General features: G+C 47.1%; 1 protein-coding gene across 5 annotated transcripts in view; it reads right to left on the reverse strand.

Annotated features, from left to right (window-relative positions):
• The window catches only part of DNAI7 (dynein axonemal intermediate chain 7), a 29520-nt gene that overhangs the window by 6988 nt on the left and 2368 nt on the right, over positions 1 to 20164 (reverse strand). For 3 of the 5 annotated variants that reach the window (XM_083402025.1, XM_083402027.1, XM_083402026.1), the window contains 10 exons: positions 19682 to 19766; positions 19085 to 19176; positions 17038 to 17139; positions 15916 to 16053; positions 13914 to 14060; positions 12497 to 12600; positions 9307 to 9580; positions 6806 to 6917; positions 4172 to 4335; positions 2098 to 2248 (listed from right to left, as the gene is read on the reverse strand). In XM_083402025.1, coding sequence (XP_083258151.1) covers positions 2098 to 2248; positions 4172 to 4335; positions 6806 to 6917; positions 9307 to 9580; positions 12497 to 12600; positions 13914 to 14060; positions 15916 to 16053; positions 17038 to 17139; positions 19085 to 19176; positions 19682 to 19766 — 1369 coding nt within the window. The remainder of the gene's footprint in view (positions 1 to 2097; positions 2249 to 4171; positions 4336 to 6805; positions 6918 to 9306; positions 9581 to 12496; positions 12601 to 13913; positions 14061 to 15915; positions 16054 to 17037; positions 17140 to 19084; positions 19177 to 19681; positions 19767 to 20164) is intronic. The other 2 variants (XM_083402028.1, XM_083402029.1) reach the window with 1 other exon arrangement.

Below are 20164 nucleotides of genomic sequence, written 5' to 3' on the forward strand. Positions count from 1 at the left end.
ACCAAGAACTGTGCATTCTCAATTGCTCCTTTTGCAAGTGGGGCTTGCTGTCGATGCTGATTAGCGAGCCCTGCTTGGATCAAGGCTTATGGGAAGGCCGAAAGCACAAATACGACTTTGCACTGCTGGTCTGAATTCAAACTGGTGATGCAGAGGATATTATACAGAAGGCAAAACATTACTCCGGGTCATCTGACATCGTTCTAATCTCGGCAACTGATGGGTGGGCTGAGGGGATTTCACCCCTCCCATATCCAAGAATCTCCTGAGGAGTCTGCTGATTCTGCAGAGAGGAGGAGGCGTGCTCTGCTCTCTACTTATTCTGCTCCAGCACCACATCAGTCAGTCAGTGAGTCGGTCAGTCAGTCAGTCAGTGTGTCGGAGAGAGAGAGTGTTAGAGAGAGATTGTGTGTTTAGATAAGGTTGCTGCTAAGAGCAGCTGCAGGCACTCAGTGCGGTTCAGCATTCTTTATGCTTAGACCTATTTAGCTCTGTATATAGTTGTATAATAGTTGTAGTTATAGAATAAAGAGAATATTCTACAGAGCTGCTCTCCGAGTTGTTTATATACTCTGCTATACTCTGCTGTGCGACGACTGTCTACTTGTGGAAGTGAATCCGGTGCTCACAACTCTAAGCTGTGAGTCCACAGCACTTTGACCTGTTCCTGGGCAGAAGGTGGTCTCTGGAAGTGCTACCCAGCTCGCCTAGCCCAGTCGGGGCTGAAGTGGATGAGTCCAGTTAGTGGCACTGGCTCAAGGGCGATGCTGACACGGGCAACCTTTAAAATGACCTGCAGGGGGTGGGGTGGTCAGAATCCAGCCCACTGGCCAGAATTTGTTCCTCACCCCCGTTTTAGTTGGAGATCCCCAGGGCAGAAACTAGCAAAGCACGTTCTCTGCCATCCTTCCCTTCCCCCAAGATGTTCAGGACAAATGTTCCCCGGTGTTGCACGTCTGACGCCTGCCTGTGACACGTGCGAAGCTGTTTCCCCTCCGCTGTTTGCTCATTCTGAAACAGCATGCAGTGGTACCTCGGGTTAAGAACTTAATTCGTTCTGGAGGTCCGTTCTTAACCTGAAACTGTTCTTAACCCGAAGCACCACTTTAGCTAATGGGGCCTCCTGCTGCCACCGCTGCTGCACGATTTCTGTTCTCATCCTGAAGCAAAGTTCTTAACCCGAGGTACTACTTCCAGGTTAGCGGAGTCTGTAACCTGAAGCGTCTGTAACCCGAGTGTAATGGTTCTAGGGGTTGCTCGTGCGTAAGTTGCTGTTACTCCTGGCTAGGTTGCCTGGTTGAACCCTTTCTGTCTGGACAGCCTCAAGTTCCGTGGCTGCCTCAGTCGCTGGCAGAATCCGTCAGTGGGCGTTTCTTGAACCTCTTCCAGCATAGAAGCTGTTTGACGCCCAGTCTCCTCCTACTTTGCCTGCGCGGAAGTCTTCTGCGCAGGGAGGGTGTGGGCAGCGGAGTACCCGTGCCCTCTCCGCTGGTCTCCGTTGAGGAGTCCTGGAGCCACCTCTCCGATTCCCCCATCTGCCCCCTTCTCCACTGGTGTTACGCTGATTTCCTTCCCCAGCGGATGGGCTACCTCTCTCCCTACTGGGACCCTCTCCGCCATCCCTCTGGAGCCTCCTCTCCACCTCCAGCTCCGATGGCAGTTCCCTGACACCGAGGTACCACTGTATTTGTTTCTAGCCTTTTAGCAAGGCATTCAAACACACTGCAAAGTGTAGACAGAGGTTCTAGCTGTCTATCATCTTCACTCTGGGTATCATTTGGGGTTCTGGTGGGGAGGTGGGCAGGAGGTGCTTAACCCTTTTCTTGGAGGTGTGCAACTCATGCTGATTTCTACACACACACACACACACACACACAGAGGCCTATTTGTAACCTGCAAGGCAGCAGCTGGAGGTAAAAAATAATTGTATGGAGAAAGAGTGGCAGAGGAGAACTGACGGAGCGAGAAAGGGTTAAGCAATCCCGATCCGCCAGTTCTCCCCCTGCAAACGCTCTACCCCTCCATTGGCGTCACCAGGTAGATAAAAGGCTGGAATTGAGCAACTGGTTGCATCATTCGCTTATGGACGTATCAGACCTTTGGCATCCCATCTTGCAATCAGAGGCTCTTCGAAATAGATCACGCTGTCAAGCAGTCGGACTGTGAGCCCTACAGTCACGGAAGAAGGATCCTCGTTTTCGTCACATGTTGCCTCGTAGGGATAGATCTCCAAGCCTGTGTCCAGCACCTTTGGCAAGTAGCAGAGAAGACGCAACAGCCGTGTTTGTTAAGAATCACTCAGTCGTCTACAGTTGTCTTTGATTTTGCAGCATGAAACATCATTGCGGTCTGGAAAATGGACCTATTTCACCCAGTGAGTCGGGCTCACTTCTGATTCGCATTCCCAAGCAACTGAATAAATTTACTGGCTTGGAAGTATGAATTTCAGTAGCCTGAAGAGTCACCAACAGTTCCTGAAGTACATCATAACAATCTATTGATTCGATACTTAATAATGATTTTGGGAAATGTGCTATAACTGGACTGTTCCCAAAAAGACATAAAACCTGCCCCTTGAGAATTGAATCTCCAGTAAAGATTGTGAGTTAACTTTTAAATCCATTTGAGTTTAAGTAGGGTCCAATGCTTGATGTGAGGATCTATAGCTCAAAACAAGTTTTTTTTTTCCTCCAGATCAAAACTTGATGTGTAACTTCAACAGTTGGCTGCTGTCTACACAAAAAAGTTGGCTGCTGTCTACACAAAAACTGTAACAGCGCAATCTTAAAACCTTAATCCCAAAACTGCACCTTTATAATTTTCTGATTCTCTGCCACTTGACCCCCAGCCCTCAGCTGTCTGTTGATGTGAGCCACTAAGAATTCTCAGTCTTTGGGCTGCATCTTATATTACAATTTGTACGTTAGTGCACATGCCAAAGTACAAAATGTGATCATTCAGATTTCTTCTTTTTGAAGTTACACATCAAGCATCAAGATCAAAACTTAAGCTGGAGAAGAACCTGAATTTTCCTCCTCTGCCAAATTTCATTTATGAATCGCTTCCCGTGAAGCCGCTTCACGATAACAGAACTGTGAAATCCACAATAAAAGGCATATATATATATAAACAAATCCTTCATATATAAACACGTTTTTTAAAAGAAAAATCTCATTTAAAACAATGAATTTCAAATCCAATGCAGATACCAAAGGAGATTTTAAAAATCTCCACTTAAAAGGCTGATTAAAAAGGAAGGTTTCCAACGGGCCTTGAAATGGCAACAACAAAGATGGAGCCTGTCTGATACATCGTGGGAGGGAGTTTCAAAGGGTAAGGGGCCACCAAGTTAAAGGCCAAGTTCCTACATTGGGCACAACAGACCTTCTGATAAGGTGGCATCTGGAAGATTTCTGCTCCTGCAGAGTACAGGAGACCATCTTTTCGGCATCCTGGTCCCAAGCTGTATAGGAAGTTGAACACCAGTACCTTGAACTCATTACTCCACCTGCCCACCTGGCTTGCTGCTCAGAGAGCAGTGTACTGGCTAACAGGAGCATGGCAGATGTCAGAGAAGAGGACTGAGGAGAAATATTAAGGGGAAATCCCTTTTTCTAGATTCCAAGTGTGCCAATAAAACATGAGAAGGGTGTCTAGAGACCTGCGGAGCAATGTTTGATCCATTAGCACATTGGAAGTTACTGGTCCTCATGGAGGGACGCGGGTGGTGCTGTGGGTTAAACCACAGAGCCGATCAGAAGGTTGGCGGTTCAAATCCCTGCGACGGGGTGAGTTCCCGTTGCTTGGTCCCTGCTCCTGCCAACCTAGCAGTTCGAAAGCACATCAAAGTGCAAGTAGATAAATAGGTACCGCTCCGGCGGGAAGGTAAACGGTGTTTCCATGCGCTGCGCTGGTTTGCCAGAAGTGGCTTAGTCATGCTGGCCACATGACCGGAAGCTGTACGCCAGCTCCCTCGGCTAATAAAGCGAGATGAGCACCGCAACCCCAGAGTCAGCCACGACTGGACCTAATGGTCAGGGGTCCCTTTACCTAGTCCTCATGGATCTTCTCCCTTGCCTTCCACCCCCAACAACCCAGTGTCCAGGTGAGAAGGGCACTTTCAGCAAGCAAAGCACAATTCTACTCATTTCCTCTTAAGATGGAAACTCACTTCCACCATGGTCCAGCCTTTGACGAGTTTGGCTTGAGGCGGGAGCTTCAGGGCATCGAAATGGTAAACGCCGCCCACCGGCATGAACTGGTTCAAATCCACAACGTGCTCTTCCAAAGGTTCGGATTCGCTGGTGCCGATGATCCGCAGGGATGAGATGTGAACTGCGGGAGGAAAACCCCACCCACTGTTAATGTATGCAAGTTTATGCAGGCAGAGAAAAAGGACAAGGAAGGGTTAATTTGGGTGTGCTTGCCCCTGCAGCTGGTCAAGCGTGAGTCAGCAAACTTGTGGGAGTGAGTCAGCACAAAATAAAGTACACTGTAAATACCCTTCTATTTGTGGCAAGTTAGCCTTTGGCTATAATCTGTAATAGCTACAGGGAGGACGTGTTAATGGAAAGACCTTTTATTACTGACCTTACTCAAACTGTCTAGGCAAACTAAGGCCCGGGGGCTGGATCTGGCCCAATCACCTTCTAAATCCGGCCCACGGACGGTCTGGGAATCAGCGTGTTTTTACATGAGTAGAATGTGTCCATTTATTTAAAATCATCTCTGGGTTATTTGTGGGGCCTGCCTGGTGTTTTTACATGAGTAGAATGTGTCCTTTTATTTAAAATGCATCTCTGGGTTATTTGTGGGGCATAGGAATTCATTCATTCCCCCCCCCCCCAAAAAAAATATATATATAGTCCAGCCCCCCACAAGGTCTGAGGGACAGTGGACCGGCCCCCTGCTGAAAAAGTTTGCTGACCCCTAATTTATTTATTTTTTGAGTCCCAAATTGATTCAGGCTTTATATACAAATAGAATCCTAGAATTGTAGAATCAGAAGGGATCCCAAAGGGTCATCGAGTCGAACCCCCTGCAATGCAGAAATCACAGAGCGGAGAACAAACACTGGCCAAGTTTGGCACGATACATTGACAAAAACACTGACTGCAAAGTATCAGTAAATATATTCCAGATACAGTCGTACCTCGGAAGTCGAACGGAATCTGTTCTGGAAGTCCGTTTGACTTCCGAAACGTTCGACTTCCAAAATGTGGCTTCTGATTGGCTGCCGGAAGCTCCTGTAGCCAATCAGAAGCCACGGAAGCCCCGTCAGACGTTGGGCTTCCGAAAGAATGTTTGAAAACAGGAACACCCACTTCTGGTTTTCGATCGTTTGAGAACCGAGGTACGATTGTATCAAAAATTATCAGCTGCAATGACTGAGTTAAAAAGGCAAACATCATCATCATCATCATCATCATCATCATTATTATTATTATTAATACCCTGTCCATCTGGTAGGATTTTTCCAGCTACTTTGGGCAGCATATATAAAAACATAGTAAAACATCAAGCATTAAAAACTTCCCAATACACGGATGCCTTTAGATGTCTTCTAAAAGTTGTGTAGTTCATTATCTGCTTGACATGTGAAGTGGGGGGGGGTGTTCCACAGGGACACCATCTCCTGGGGTCAAAGTATATTTAATTGATACGTTAAATATCATCTGGTACGCAGGCTGAGACCGTACCTGCACACAGACTGTCTTGCCAGAGTGGTGCATGCTCTAGTTATCTCCCGCTTGGACTACTGCAATGCGCCCGGAAACTGCAATTAACCCAGAATGCGGCAGCTAGACTGGTGACTGGGAGTGGCCACCGAGACCACATAACACTGGTCCTGAAAGAGCTACGTTGGCTCTCAGTACATTTCCAAGCACAATTCAAAGTGTTGGTGCTGAACAGCCTCGGCTCAGTATACCTGAAGGAGCGTCTCCACCCCCATCGTTCAGCCTGAACACTGGGGTCCAGCTCTGAGGGCCTTCTGGCGGTTCCCTCACTACGAGAAGCCAAGTTACAGGGAACCAGGCAGACGGCCTTCTCAGTAGTGGCGCCCCCGCCCTGTGGAACGCCCTTCCTTCAGATTTGAAGGAAATAAGCAGCTATCTTATCTTTAAAAGACATCTGAAGGCAGCCCTGTTTAGGGAAGTTTTTAATATTTAACAGACTTTAAATTTTTAACAGACTTTAAGTTTTTAATATTTAACAGATTTTAATACTTTGTTGGAAGCTGCCCAGAGTGGCTGTGGAAGACAAACCACCACTCTATATTTACTTGTTATAACAGGGAACCAGGCAGAGGGCCTTCTCGGTTGTGGCACCCGCCCTGTGGAACACCCTCCCACGAGATGTCAAAGAGAAGAGCAACTACCAGACTTTTAGAAGACATCTGAAGGCAGCCCTCTTTAGGGAAGCTTTTAATGTTTAACAGACTACTGTCTTTTAATACTTTGTTGGAAGCCGCCCAGAGTGGCTGGGGAAACCCAGCCAGATGGGCAGGGTATAAATAATAAATTATTATATTATCATGTCTACAGATGCCAGGGACGATGGGGAGCTGGAGTGCAGCAACACATGGGCCAGTCCTGGGACAGCTCAGTTGGTAGAGCATGAGACTTTTAATCTCAGGGTCGTGGGTTTGAGCCCCACATGGGACAAAAGACTCCTGCATTGCAGGGGATTTTGACTAGTTGACCCTCCAGCTCTATGGTTCTATGATTCTTTGACTACATCCTCATCCCTGCTTTAAACCGACGCCATTATTCAACAGTCAGCGCACAGAAATTTGACTGAGTACCTCTGGAAACAGATTTCAAGATGCTGGACCTCTTGTCAAAAACTTTGTTCGCACTCCCCTCCTCTTCGCTGGTGCTCTTTGTTTCTGAGATGGAGGAATTATGCAAGGCACTCTGAAAACAATAAACAAACACCCTGCTGCAGATGCTGACCTGCTAAACCCTTTGTTAGGGAAACTGTGGATGGGAAACTTCTCAGGGCAAAATGAGGGCTAGGGTCTTGACTTCATCTCTGCAGTCGTTTTCAGATAAACTTTACTAGTGCAGATTACCAATACACAATCTACATGCCCAAAATATTAAGAACATCCATATTTAAAGAACATCCATATTTCAAAGGCCTGGAAACGATGCCTTATGAGGAACGGCTAAGGGAGCTGGGCATGTTTAGCCTGGAGAAGAGGAGGTTAAGGGGTGATAGGATAGCCATGTTCAAATATATAAAAGGATGTCACATAGAGGAGGGAGAAAGGTTGTTTTCTGCTGCTCCAGAGAAGCGGACACGGAGCAATGGATCCAAACTACAAGAAAGAAGATTCCACCTAAACATTAGGAAGAACTTCCTGACAGTAAGAGCTGTCCGACAGTGGAATTTGCTGCCAAGGAGTGTGGTGGAGTCTCCTTCTTTGGAGGTCTTTAAGCAGAGGCTTGACAACCATATGTCAGGAGTGCTCTGATGGTGTTTCCTGCTTGGCAGGAGGTTGGACTCGATGACCCTTGTGGTCTCTTCCAACTCTATGATTCTATGATTCTATGAACTATTTTTAAAAATCTTTTATATAAAAAATAAACCATTTTACCACTACAGGGCAAAAAAATAAATATTATAGATAGATGTCAATGAAACGAAAAGGCTGCAGGTACTTCAGCTGGTATCTGACGTGTTCTTCATTTTGTTTAAAGCTTTTGAATTTTCCTTGAATACCTTAATTTCATGTCCACGTAGGTGCACACGATCAGTTCCCTGCCCTGAAATTCCCAGCTCTCCTTTGATGCAAGATACCAGGTTCCACTCACAAATACTTCTGCTAAACCTCTCTCCCTCCTTAAAGAGAGCCTCTAGTTTAACAGTATTTAACTTCCTCATTAAATCGAATTTATTCATCTGATTTCTCTCTCTCACACACACACACACCTTGGCGTAAGCCAGGTATTCCATCTAGACTCATGAAATATAGAGCCTGATCTCGTTGGTTTACTCTTGTGTGCTCTTTTACATAGTTACAACAGAAGATCTAAGGGTACAGAATATCTCTTGGACAACTGTGGAAACCAGTTGGCAAAATGTTCCCCCTTTATTACACATCCCCAAAAGTGGGGGGGGGGCAGAATCTCCCAGTGCCAGTACCTACTCCACTGTGTAATATTACCACGCAGGGTTATCCAATGAAATTTAATGGCAGGAAGTTCAGGGCATACAAAATAAAGGATTTCTTTACGCAATGCAAAAGCGAAGACGTGATGATAACTCTTAGCTTAAATGGCTTTAAAAGTGGGGGGCAAGGCTAATTCACATAGGACAGGTCTATCCATGGCTATTAGCCATAGCAAAATTGTTATGTACTGAGCTGAATCCTAGAACAGTAGGATCCAGAATGCAGCAGTCTGATTGGTCCGCAGGAGCCACCCAATCCTGCTCCAGGTAAAAGTGAATCAGCAACCTGATTGGCCTGCAGGAGCAGCCAATCAGGCTTCTGGATGAAGTGAATCAGCAACCTGATTGGCCTGCAGGAGCAGCTTTGTGGGAGAGCTTCCCACAAATGGGGAGCCACTGCAGAAAAGGCCCTGTTCTCATGTTGCCACCCTCCGGACCTCTCACAGAGGAGGCACACGAAGGAGGGCCTCAGAAGATGATCTCAGGGTATGGGTAGGTTCATGTGGAGAGAGGCGAAACTTGAGGTAAAATCGGCCACAGAGGCTTGGGACGACCTCAGGGATAGATTTTTGGGATGCACAGAAGCAGAGAGGAAGGGGAAGTCCCTGCTGTGTGAGTGAAATGCCACAATGGAAACAACCGTACATTTCTACTACAGAGGCAATTTGCTTTGTAACTCTTGTCTCTTATCAATCTACAGTGGTGCCTCGCAAGACGAAAAGAATCCGTTCCGCGAGTCTTTTCGTCTTGCGGTTTTTTCGTCTTGCGAAGCAAGCCCATTAGCGGATTAGCGCTATTAGCGCTATTGGCAGTTTAAGGGCTATTAACGGCTTTTTAAGGCTTAAGGGATTAGCGGTTTAGCTGCTAAAAGGCTATTAGCAGCTTAGCGCTTCAGAAAAAGGGGTTGGAGAGCGGGGAAAAAAACTCAAAAAATTTCGTCATTTTCGTCTTGCGAAGCAAGCCCATAGGGAAATTTGTCTTGCGAAGCGCCTCCAAAATGGAAAACCCTTTCGTCTTGCGGGTTTTCCGTCTTGCGAGGCATTCGTCTTGCGGGGCACCACTGTATTACACTATGTCTTATCAATCTACTACACTATGATGCCTTCTTCCCCCTCAGCCAACCCTTACCTTTAGATGTTCTGTCTTGCTTTCCTGACTAACTTCTCCTACCACCTTACGGCCCTTTTTCCCTTTCTTGGCCGCGCTACTCACGGATTTCACCGTTTTGATCGGTGGCATCTCCAGCTTTGGGGGCTCGCTAGGGAAAGTCCGGAAAGGGGACAAATGGTCGTAATGGGTGTGCAAGATGCGCACCGCCACATCGCAAATGGCCAGCGCCTTCGGGAGCTCAAAGCCGTTCCACGGCTCCCTCTGGTCGTCGTAAAAGATCTGGCTGCGGAACCTGGTTGCGAAGAATGCAGACACAATTGTGCACCACAAGAACGTTCTTACAAACTCTGACCCATCTCAATATCTTTCCCCCATCTATTTTGTAAATCTCCTATGAATACAAACATCGCATAGTTACAATTTGTTATTTTATATATGATACATTTACTTACATGCCAGTTTATTTTCCGTTTTTTATACTTTTCATGAATATGTAAAGGAAAACTGAATTGTGTTTATTTAAAAAAGACAAACAGCACAGAAAAGAGAGGGGGGAATCTGAACGCCATGGATCTCATTAGAGGGAGGGGGAAAAGAAGAATAAAAACTTTCACATCTAAACAGTAGCATGCTCTCTTTCTTTCGTTCAAATAATAATAATAATAATAATAATAATTTATTATTTATACCCCGCCCATGTTGCTGGGCTTCCCCAGCCACTCTGGGCGGCTTCCAACGAAATATTTAAATACAGTAATTCATCAAATATTAAAAGCTTCCCTAAACAGGGCTGCCTTCAGATGTCTTCTAAAAGTCAGGTAGTTGTTAATTTCCTTGACATCTGATGGGAGGGCGTTCCACAGGGCGGGCACCACTACCAAGAAGGCCCTCCACCTGGTTCCTCCACTTTGCTTCTTGCAGTGAGGGAACCGCCAGAAGGCCCTCACCACTGGACCTCAGTGTTCAGGCTGAACAATGGGGGTGGAGACGCTCCTTCAGGTATACTGGGCCGAGGCCGTTTAGGGCTTTAATGGACAGCACCAACACTTTGAATCGTGCTTGGAAACGTACTGGGAGCCAGTGTAGGTCTTTCAAGACCGGTGTTATGTGGTCTCGGTGGCCACTCCCAGTCACCAGTCTAGCTGCCACATTCTGGATTAGTTGTAGTTTCCAGGTCACCTTCAAAGGTAGCCCCACGTAGAGCGCATTGCAGTAGTCTAAGCGGGAGATAACTAGAGCATGCACCACTCTGGCAAGACAGTCTGCAGGCAGATAGGGTCTCAGCCTGCATACCAGATGGAGCTCATAGACAGCTGCCCTGGACACAGAAATATGCTGAAATATGGCTTCCCTTTATGAAGTATTCAAATGAACACCCCAATGACTGGCACCCACCAGATTTATGGGGAAATTTGATGTATTAGTCTTCTGTACTGGGGGAGGGGAGGAACCAATTCTTTTGATAGTGTTATATTCATGCTTATATCCTGTTTCTTGAAAATTAATAAAATTTTAAACAGAAAAAAAAGAAACCTCTGCACTTCCAGTTCTCAGTGTAGCACTAATTCTTAGTGTAGCCCTTTGTGGCTTAGGGCCCTCGTATTTACGGGACTACCTCTCCTCATAGTTTAGAGGTCCCGGGCCCTAAGGAAGTCAGATTATCCTCCACCAGGGCCAGGGCCTTCTCAGTGATGGCTCCGACCTGGTGGAATGCTCTGTCCCATGAGACCAGGGCCCTGCAGGATTTAACCTCCTTCCGCAGGGCCTGTAAGACAGAGCTATTCCGCCTGGCTTTCAATTTGAACTTAGCCTGATCTTTTATTCCCCTTCCTTCCCTCCCCCTGCCCTTTTTATGAAGATTACCCGCTCTGGAATCCCACAGCTAATTCTCCCCTGGTCTCCTTGCTGGCCCAAATAGGACTAATTTAGCCAGCTAGCCCTTCCCCCTAAATTGATTTTTGAATTCTGAATTTATTGTTATTCACGTTTTATACTGTATTTTATGCTGTTTTTCGTTGCATCAATGAAGTGTTTTAAATTTGTTGTTAGCTGCCCTGAGCCCTGTTATCTGAACCAGGAAGGGCAGGGTATAAATAAAAATTTATTATTAAAGGAATGGATGAATGAATGACTAGTTAACAAGGGATGGATGAACGAATAGATAAATGCAAAAAGGTTGGTGTAGTTTTTAAAAATGTTCTTCAAATTTTAACAGCCCACCTGAGGCGGGGGAGATCGGCAAGAAGAAGAGAAGAAGAAGAGTTTGGATTTGATATCCCGCCTTTCACTCCCCTTAAGGAGTCTCAAAGCAGCTAACATTCTCCTTTCCCTTCCTCCCCCACAACAAACACTCTGTGAGGTAAGTGGGGCTGAGAGACTTCAAAGAAGTGTGACTAGCCCAAGGTCACCCAGCAGCTGCATGTGGAGGAGCGGAGACTCAAACCCGGTTCCCCAGATTACAAGACTACTGCTCTTAACCACTACACCACACTGGCTCTCAAGACTGACAAAGCAGCTGGTCCAGAATTCCAACAGGCTGGCATGCAGCCCTGTCATTGCAGCTAAGGGACTGCCCTAAGGAGAGTTCTGCAACAGGGTTTTGTGCTTAGAAATCTTGCGGAATCTTTTCCTTGGAGAGCTTTCAAAGAAAGGCTGGGCCATGGAGAGATGCTTGAAACAGAGAGCATCCAGCCTTAACAAAAGAGGTTGGACTACGGTAAAGGTAAAGGGACCCCTGACCATTAGGTCCAGTCGTGGCCAACTCTGGGGTTGCGGCGCTCATCTCACTTTATTGGCTGAGGGAGCCAGCGTACAGCTTCCGGGTCATGTGGCCAGCCTGACTAAGCCGCTTCTGGCGAACCAGAGCAGCGCATGGAAACGCCGTTTACCTTCCCGCCAGAGTGGTACCTGTTTATCTACTTGCACTTTGACGTGCTTTCGAACTGCTAGGTTGGCAGGAGCAGGGACCGAGCAATGGGAGCTCACCCCGTCGCGGGGATTCGAACCGCCGACCTTCTGACCGGCAAGTCCTAGGCTCTGTGGTTAACCCACAGCGCCACCTGTGTCCTGGAACCATCATCTAGCGACTCCACTTGATCAATATGTCAAATGTTACCTGACCAGGACATGGGACCAGACTGTGTTATCATGGCTCCCAGGCGAAAAGGAAAGCTCTTCAACAAGCCCCCTCTCCTCTTCAAACGCTTACTTTGGAACTTTCTTGAGATTTGCCCAAATGCACAATGTAACATTCTGCTCCTTAATGACAACCTCCATGTTCCCGCTTTCGGATTCTGCATAGCTGCTGGCTTCCTGCACAGAACATTGAAACGGAGAGAATTGAGGCTGGCCGCACAAATCAGTGATGCACACAGACCCTTCTTGAGAGCATTGGAATGACCAATGGGAGCTGTCTCCATGGAAAGAGAATCGGGAGTGAAAATATCTCAGTGCATTCTTGCAGGAAGAAAAGCCATAAACTCTCCCAGAATCCTAACTGACATATTCTCAGGATCCTTGCAAACGATCCCACCCATTTTTCTTCCTGTCATTGTGGTGCAAAGGGTCAGTGCGTCCGGCTGTTAGCCAGAAAGTCGGTGGTTCGAGCCCTCCCAGGAACGGCTGTGGGTGCACTATTCCTGCATTGCAGAAACTCTACAGTTCTACGATTCTATGTGCTAACACCAATTACTTTGGGGTACTTTCAACACATTAGGTGGAGCAAAACCAAGTTTGCAAACCAAGGTATAACTGGCAAGTATCTGCAGCCAATCCGGTCTACGATATGTATTGCCCATATGATAATACAGGTTTCTAAACTCTTGTGCCCATACATACATTACATTTTAGGTCTAGTTCAAACCAAACAAGCCATAATGTGTGCATCAGCCCTCAAGACTCTAGCGCAGCAGTTCTCAACCTGTGGGTCCCCAGATGTTGTTGGACTGCAACTCCCATTATCCCTGAGCTCTGGCCTTGCTAGCTAGGGGTGATGGGAGTTGTAGTTCAACAACATCTGGGGACCCACAGGTTGAGAAAGGCTGCTCTAGCGGAAGGTGGGCTGGAGGCAGCTTACCTGACCTCCCAGGAAGTGAAAACATGCAGCTTCCAGGAGCAGGGAGGTGGCAGGGAGGTCTACACAGTGCAAATGTACCGGTGGAGGCAATCTGGCCTCCTAAAAAGGTAAAGGACCCCTGGACGGTTAAGTCCAGTCAAAGGCGACTATTGGGTTGTGGCGCTCATCTCACTTTCAGGCAGAGGGAGCCAGCGTTTGCCCACAGACAGCTTTCTGGGTCATGTGGCCAGCATGACTAAACCGCTTCTGGCACAACGGAACACCGTGACGGAAGCCAGAGCACACGGAAATGCCCTTTACCTTCCCGCCGCAATGGTACCCATTTATCTACTTGCACTGGCGTGCTTTCGAACTGCTAGGTTGGCAGGAGCTGGGACCGAGCAACAGGAGCTCACCCCGTCGCGGGGATTCGAACCGCCAACCTTCCGATCAGCAAGCCCAAGAATGCAGCTCCACTGCTTTCACAACCCCCTGGCTGTCCCACCAGTAGTAAACAGGCAACCTCTAGGCAACGCCTCAAGGATCTGAAATAATACCAGCATCTGTTTACCCTCAGCATTTGTTCTGTGGCTGCGTTGTATTTGTCGTGAAGGAGAGACTGCAGTTGCTGGATGGTTTCCGTGTACTGCGCGACGTGCTTCGCAGAGAGCTCGTGGAAAGGAGTGTCCATGATGAAAAATTCCAACTTCTCGATTAGCTAGGAGACATTTAAACTTCCTCTGTCAGTTGATAATAAGATAAACAGCCAATGCAATTCTGGGCTGCATCAATAGGAGTAGAGCATCTAGATCAAAGGAAGTAATAGTGCCACTATATTCTGCTCTGGTCAGACCTCACCTGGAGTACTGTGTCCGGTTCTGGGCACCACAGTTCAAGAAGGACACTGACAAACTGGAACGTGTCCAGAGGAGGGCAACCAAAATGGTCAAAGGCCTGGAAACGATGCCTTATGAGGAACGGCTAAGGGAGCTGGGCATGTTTAGCCTGGAGAAGAGGAGGTTAAGGGGTGATATGATAGCCATGTTCAAATATATAAAAGGATGTCACATAGAGGAGGGAGAAAGGTTGTTTTCTGCTGCTCCAGAGAAGCGGACACAGAGCAATGGATCCAAACTACAAGAAAGAAGATTCCACCTAAACATTAGGAAGAACTTCCTGACAGTAAGAGCTCTTTGACAGTGGAATTTGCTGCCAAGGAGTGTGGTGGAGTCTCCTTCTTTGGAGGTCTTTAAGCAGAGGCTTGACAACCATATGTCAGGAGTGCTCTGATGGTGTTTCCTGCTTGGCAGGGGGTTGGACTCGATGGCCATTGTGGTCTCTTCCAACTCTATGATTCTATGATTCTAGGAATTCAATATTCTGCATGCTAGAGATCGAGGCAGAAGAGAGAGGGGGTGGTTTTGCTATCCCGGGAAAATCAGAATCCCCTTTCCACCCTCAATCGCAAGGTGTGCTAACACTTCTTCTTTGAAGTTTCAACTTCAGTCTTGGCTGGATTCACTTTAACCCTGCCCCCATATCCAGTCCCCCACCACCAGGGTCACCCCTGACCATGGGTGCAGCCAATCAATAAAAATACATAGCAAACTGAAGTTTTGTCGCCCGCAACAAAAGGCCTGCCCCCGCCCCCCAACTAAAAGATTCTGGCTACGCCCCTGCCACTCACATGTTGAAGTAAATCCCATAGAATCAGGGGCACACAGGGCAAAATCCATAGGTTGGCTTCAGTTACGTGTAGAATAGACTCAATAAAATTATTATTATTATTATTATTATTTATAAATTATAATATTTATTTAATAATTTATTTATACCCCACCCATCTGGCTGGGTTTCCCCAGCCACTCTGAGCAGAATATTAAAATACAACCACTTATTAAACATCAAAAACTTCCCTAAACAGGGCTGCCTTCAGATGCCTTCTAAAAGTCTGGTAGTTGTTTTTTCTCTTTGACATCTGGTGGGAGGGCCACAGGGCAGGTGCCACTACCCAGAAGGCCCTCTGCCTGGTTCCCTGTAACTTGGCTTCCAGCAGGGAGGGAACCGCCAGAAGGCCCTCGGAGCTGGACCTCAGTGTCTGGGCAGAACTATGGGGGTGGAGACGCTCCTTCAGGTATACTTCAGGTATACATTGAAACCAGTGAGTCTACTCTAAACTTGACAAAGTCTGGTTCCAAACCTTCATGCATCACGGCACACCATGCCAACCAAGGAAAGAGAAGAGGGCTAGGGAAACCCAGTGAGATGGACAGGGTACAATTTATTATTACTACTACTACTATTATTATTATTATTACTACTACTACTACTACCACAACCATGGTGGCTATATTCTGCCTCCACATCTGGCGTGGCAATGCTTCTGAATGCCAGCTGCTAGAAAGCACAGGGGAAAGGAGGACAGTCTTGCGTTCGAATCCTGCTTGCTGGTTTCCCACAGTTCAGCCCCTGTGAGAACAGGGTGCTAGGCTAGATGAACCATGGGCCTGATGCAGGAGGAACTTCTTAAGGTGTTATTTGGAAGCCTTTTCTCCCAAATGACAGAGACTTACTTCCAGCACCTGGTTGCCCTTCGCAATAACAAGCTGGATGTCGTTATGTGGGTCTTCTTTCCACAAGCTCATGAAAGTATTGATATCCTGGGGGATGGTTGGGTCTGGGCTCCCATCGCAGCCTGTGTAGTGGTTCCACTGGGAGGAAATAAGACACAAAACACTCACTGTGGCGTAAAGAAGAAATCAATTAATAGGGAGTTTCAAGGCAACTGGAGAAATGCGTTTTATGGTCTCCCAGATTTGAGGCGACTGACCATTTCCACTGCTGTTATAAACATATATTATTAATAGGAGGCTGCATGGCATCTCCAGCATTTAAAATTTCACTTTTGGTTCCATTATCTTTTCTTAAGGAAACCAGAGCTGAAGTATTCTATGGCTATTAACACTATGTGATTCAAGACCCATGTATCCGCCGTATTAAGCAGTTGGCCCCTTACCTTTCTCACCCTGACCTAGCCACTATGACCCACGCGACGGTCACCTCCAGGTTTGATTATTCTAACTCGCTCTATGCAGGACTGCCCTTGAAACTGACCCAGAAACTCCAGCGGGTGCAGAATGCCACACCAAGGCTCCTTATGGGGTCCTTGCTGCCAGATCACATTCATCCAGTGCTTTACCAACTGCACTGGCTCCCGGTGGAGTACAGGGTCAGGTTTAAGGTGCTGGTTTTGAGCTTTAAAGCCCTATGCTGCCTAGGACCCACATGCCTCTCCTGGCATGCCCCACAGAGGACCTTAAGGTCCACAAATGACAACACCGTGGAGGTCCCAGGTCGCAAGGTGGTTAGATTGGTCTCAGCCAGAGCCAGGGCTTTTTCGGCCGTGGCCCCGATCTGGTGGGACGCTCTGTCACAAGAGACTAGGGCTGTTCCACCTGGCCTTTGGTTTGGACTCAGTCTGACCCTAATGTTTCCCTCCCCTTATGGTTTTGATCTATGGGCTACTTTTAAAATGAGGCTGCATTTTAAATTGCATTTTAACCTGTATTTTAAATTGTTGTTTTTTTCCTATTATGTTTTTACTGTAATTTTACTGGTGTTAGCCGCCCTGAGCCCCGCTCTGCCCAGGGAGGGTGGGGTATAAATAAATTTTATTATTATTATTATTATTATACCTGAGCGAGAGCTCTGTATTTCGACTTCCACTGGGCCGCGGTCAGAAAGTTTTCCTCCAGAACATGAATTTCAGAAAGTTCAATCCCTCTGCGTTCTTGATCCTGCATGGAACATAACCAGGTTGGTTTTATTTTGACCTGCATGATAAGGAGCACCTGTCCGAAGAGCTATTTATTCAGCAATCCACTGCCTTAAGGATGGGGAACAGATGGTCCTGTGACTGTTACTGGACTACAACTCCCATCACTCCTGGCTCTTGGCCTTGGCGGTACCTGCAATGCTCCCTCAACCCATTACATTAGGCCCAAAACAAGCGCTAGGCTGCTTCATGTGCTTGGTCGCCAGGAAGGGCTGGGCGTGGGGCCCATGACAGCTTCTTCAGTTTGCACATGTGGTCCCAGGTCCAAAAAGGTTGGCAATCCCTGGTGTGATACAGAGCTGTTCTAAAGCCATCATTGGAAGTGTATTGCCAGGGACTGGCTGGAGGTGAGGTACTGAAAAGGTTGGAGACTGACTTGGAAGGAAGGATCCGTAAACTGGGGGAGCCTGCAACAGCCAGGAGACGAGAGCTAGAGGCAGGAGAAGCTTCAGGATTGGAGAATGAGGAACAGGTGCAGGAGGAGGGAGAGAGAAGTCAGGCTGGTGTGGAGCCAGGTGCTTCCACATCTCCTCCTGCTGCTCCGCTATCTCCCAGGACCAGGAGAGGGCTGAAGAGGGAGGAGCAGAGGCAGGTTACACGCAGGCATAGTCTTCACCTGCTTGTGTGCAGCTCTGGTGGGGAAGATACATAAGCCAAGGTCTGGGGTGGGGTCTCTCTATTGCTGCACCTGCCTCATCGGGGACACACCTAGGAGTAGCTGAGAGACATAAGAAGGATGGACATGACTGTCCCTAACTTGTACTTCTGGCAATGAGGAGATAGATGATAGATAGATAGATAATTTATTACGGTCGGAGACCAGCTTATAAAACACACTTGAGGGTACAATCCAGAAGGAAAACAAACATTTAAAGCAATGTACAACAATAAATTTAAAATTTATAAATGCAATAAGTGTATAGACACTTAAGACTTTAAGATAAGCTTCCGCAGCCAGATGACCCAGAGTCACCCATGGAACTGCATTTGGGGATTTTCTTGACGAACTAGTTTGAGTCAGGAGATGGTCTGCACCTACAGATCTGTACACAGAATCTGGCGACCATCCGGGTCGTCTTATGATCTTTGCCTAACAGGAAAAGGTCGAATTTTTGCTTTTCTGGGAGGTCAGCAAGCCTCACCAGCAGGGGATCAATGGTCTCACTACGTGCCTCTTCATAAAAGGGACGTCTAAAGAACAAGTGCTCTGGGTTTCCTATATCCCCCAATGAACAGGAGCAAAGTCTCTGAGCATATGGGACTTTTTAAAAGGCTCCTTCCAGGACTGGTGAGGGCAGAGCTGAGCTTCTGGCGAGTATAAAAGCCCTTCTTGCATTTTTGGATACGAGAAAGAAGAGATATGCTGCTGGTGTGGCTATATATCTCTCAATTTCTCCAATTTTATAGTTGGGGCACTTTGAGCAGTCCTGTTGTCTCTCGGTGTCTATGATTCTTTGCCTGACTGTAGCTTTTGCCTGGCCTAACCCCAGACTTAGAAGGGCTTGAGGGGCAAAACCCAGTTTCTGAAGGGTGTTCAGGACAATGAAGAGTTATGGTAATTCCTTCCTCTGGACATTCCTTGCCTGACAGTGCCATGACATGTACCTACCCCTTAGAGCCAGACAACAGGAAAGGGGGAGTCTGCAAGCCTGGTGCCTGTGCAGCCTTATTCGCATCCCATGAAAACCATCATCCTGTTATCCTGGTACCAACCACAGCCACTCGGAAGCAAAGCCTGGGGAAACTGCAGCTCACCAGTCTCTCATGAACAATATCCAAGGTTCAATATCTCAGGCAGAGCTAGGAATGTCCCTCCGTTGTCACCACCAGACAGTGCAGACAACAGATGGACAAATGGTCAGACTCAACCGAAGGCGATTTCTAACTTTCTCTGCGTGTGAACTAACCTTGGCCTCCAGTCGTTCCGTCTTCTCTCGTTCAATCCTTTCCTTTTCGAGTCGCGCAGCTTCCTCTAGCTCGGCACGGACTCGAGCCTGTTCTGAAGAAAAGGGGGGAAACAGAGATTGTCAACAGTGAGACGGAAAGGAGTTTAATAATGCGAGCAAACTGTTGCAAACACCGACTGTGTCAGCACATGAAGACTTAGCACAAGGCACCGGCTGCGGGATGAGAAAGGCAATGAAGCCAAATATCCAGAAGAAGAAGAAGAAGAAGAAGAAGAAGAAGAAGAAGAGGAGTTTGGACTTGATATCCCGCCTTTCACTCCCCTTAAGGAGTCTCAAAGCGGCTAACAATCTCCTTTCCCTTTCTCCCCCACAACAAACACTCTGTGAGGTGAGTGGGGCTGAGAGACTTCAGAGAAGTGTGACTGGCCCAAGGTCACCCAGCAGCTGCATGTGGAGGAGTGGAGACGCGAACCCGGTTCCCCAGATTACGAATCCACTGCTCTTAACCACTACACCACACTGACTCTCAGAAGGATAGCTTCCTGCCTTCTTACTCCACCAATTTAACAAGGGAACACGGTGCGAAATGCGCCCTACCTTCCTCCAGAAGTCTTCTCTCCTCTTCTTCTCTCAGCAGCCTCATCTTTTCAGCTTTGGTAAGCTTCTTTTTACCACCAGCTGACTGAATTTTAAAAAGAGAGGGAAACCCATATATTACTACTTCTCAGTGATTTTTTTTCTGAGGGGAAAGCAGGGAGATGCAAACCCTAAACATTTTGTGAATCTTTGTACTTTTGTCCATTTACTGTATTTATTTTCCCCAATTTGAAATACAAAATGGTGATTTTCTTGAGTCAAACGGAGAGCACCCCTAAATATTTTTTTAGGGGGGAAAGGACAGAGAGAGAGGCAGAGAGAGAGTGTGTCGGCAGCACAATTGGGGCTCAACTACTTTATTCCCAATGTTGGGGTAAGGATATTTATTTGTGGAATACAGTTTATCTATATTGCAATATTGCAAACAGTTTTGCCTAAAAATTTAACTTGAAAGGTACTTCTACGGTTACCAGGAGCACTGTT

Source organism: Podarcis tiliguerta, assembly GCF_965153285.1.
Source record: "Podarcis tiliguerta genome assembly, chromosome: 10".
NCBI classification, from domain to species: domain Eukaryota; kingdom Metazoa; phylum Chordata; class Lepidosauria; order Squamata; family Lacertidae; genus Podarcis; species Podarcis tiliguerta.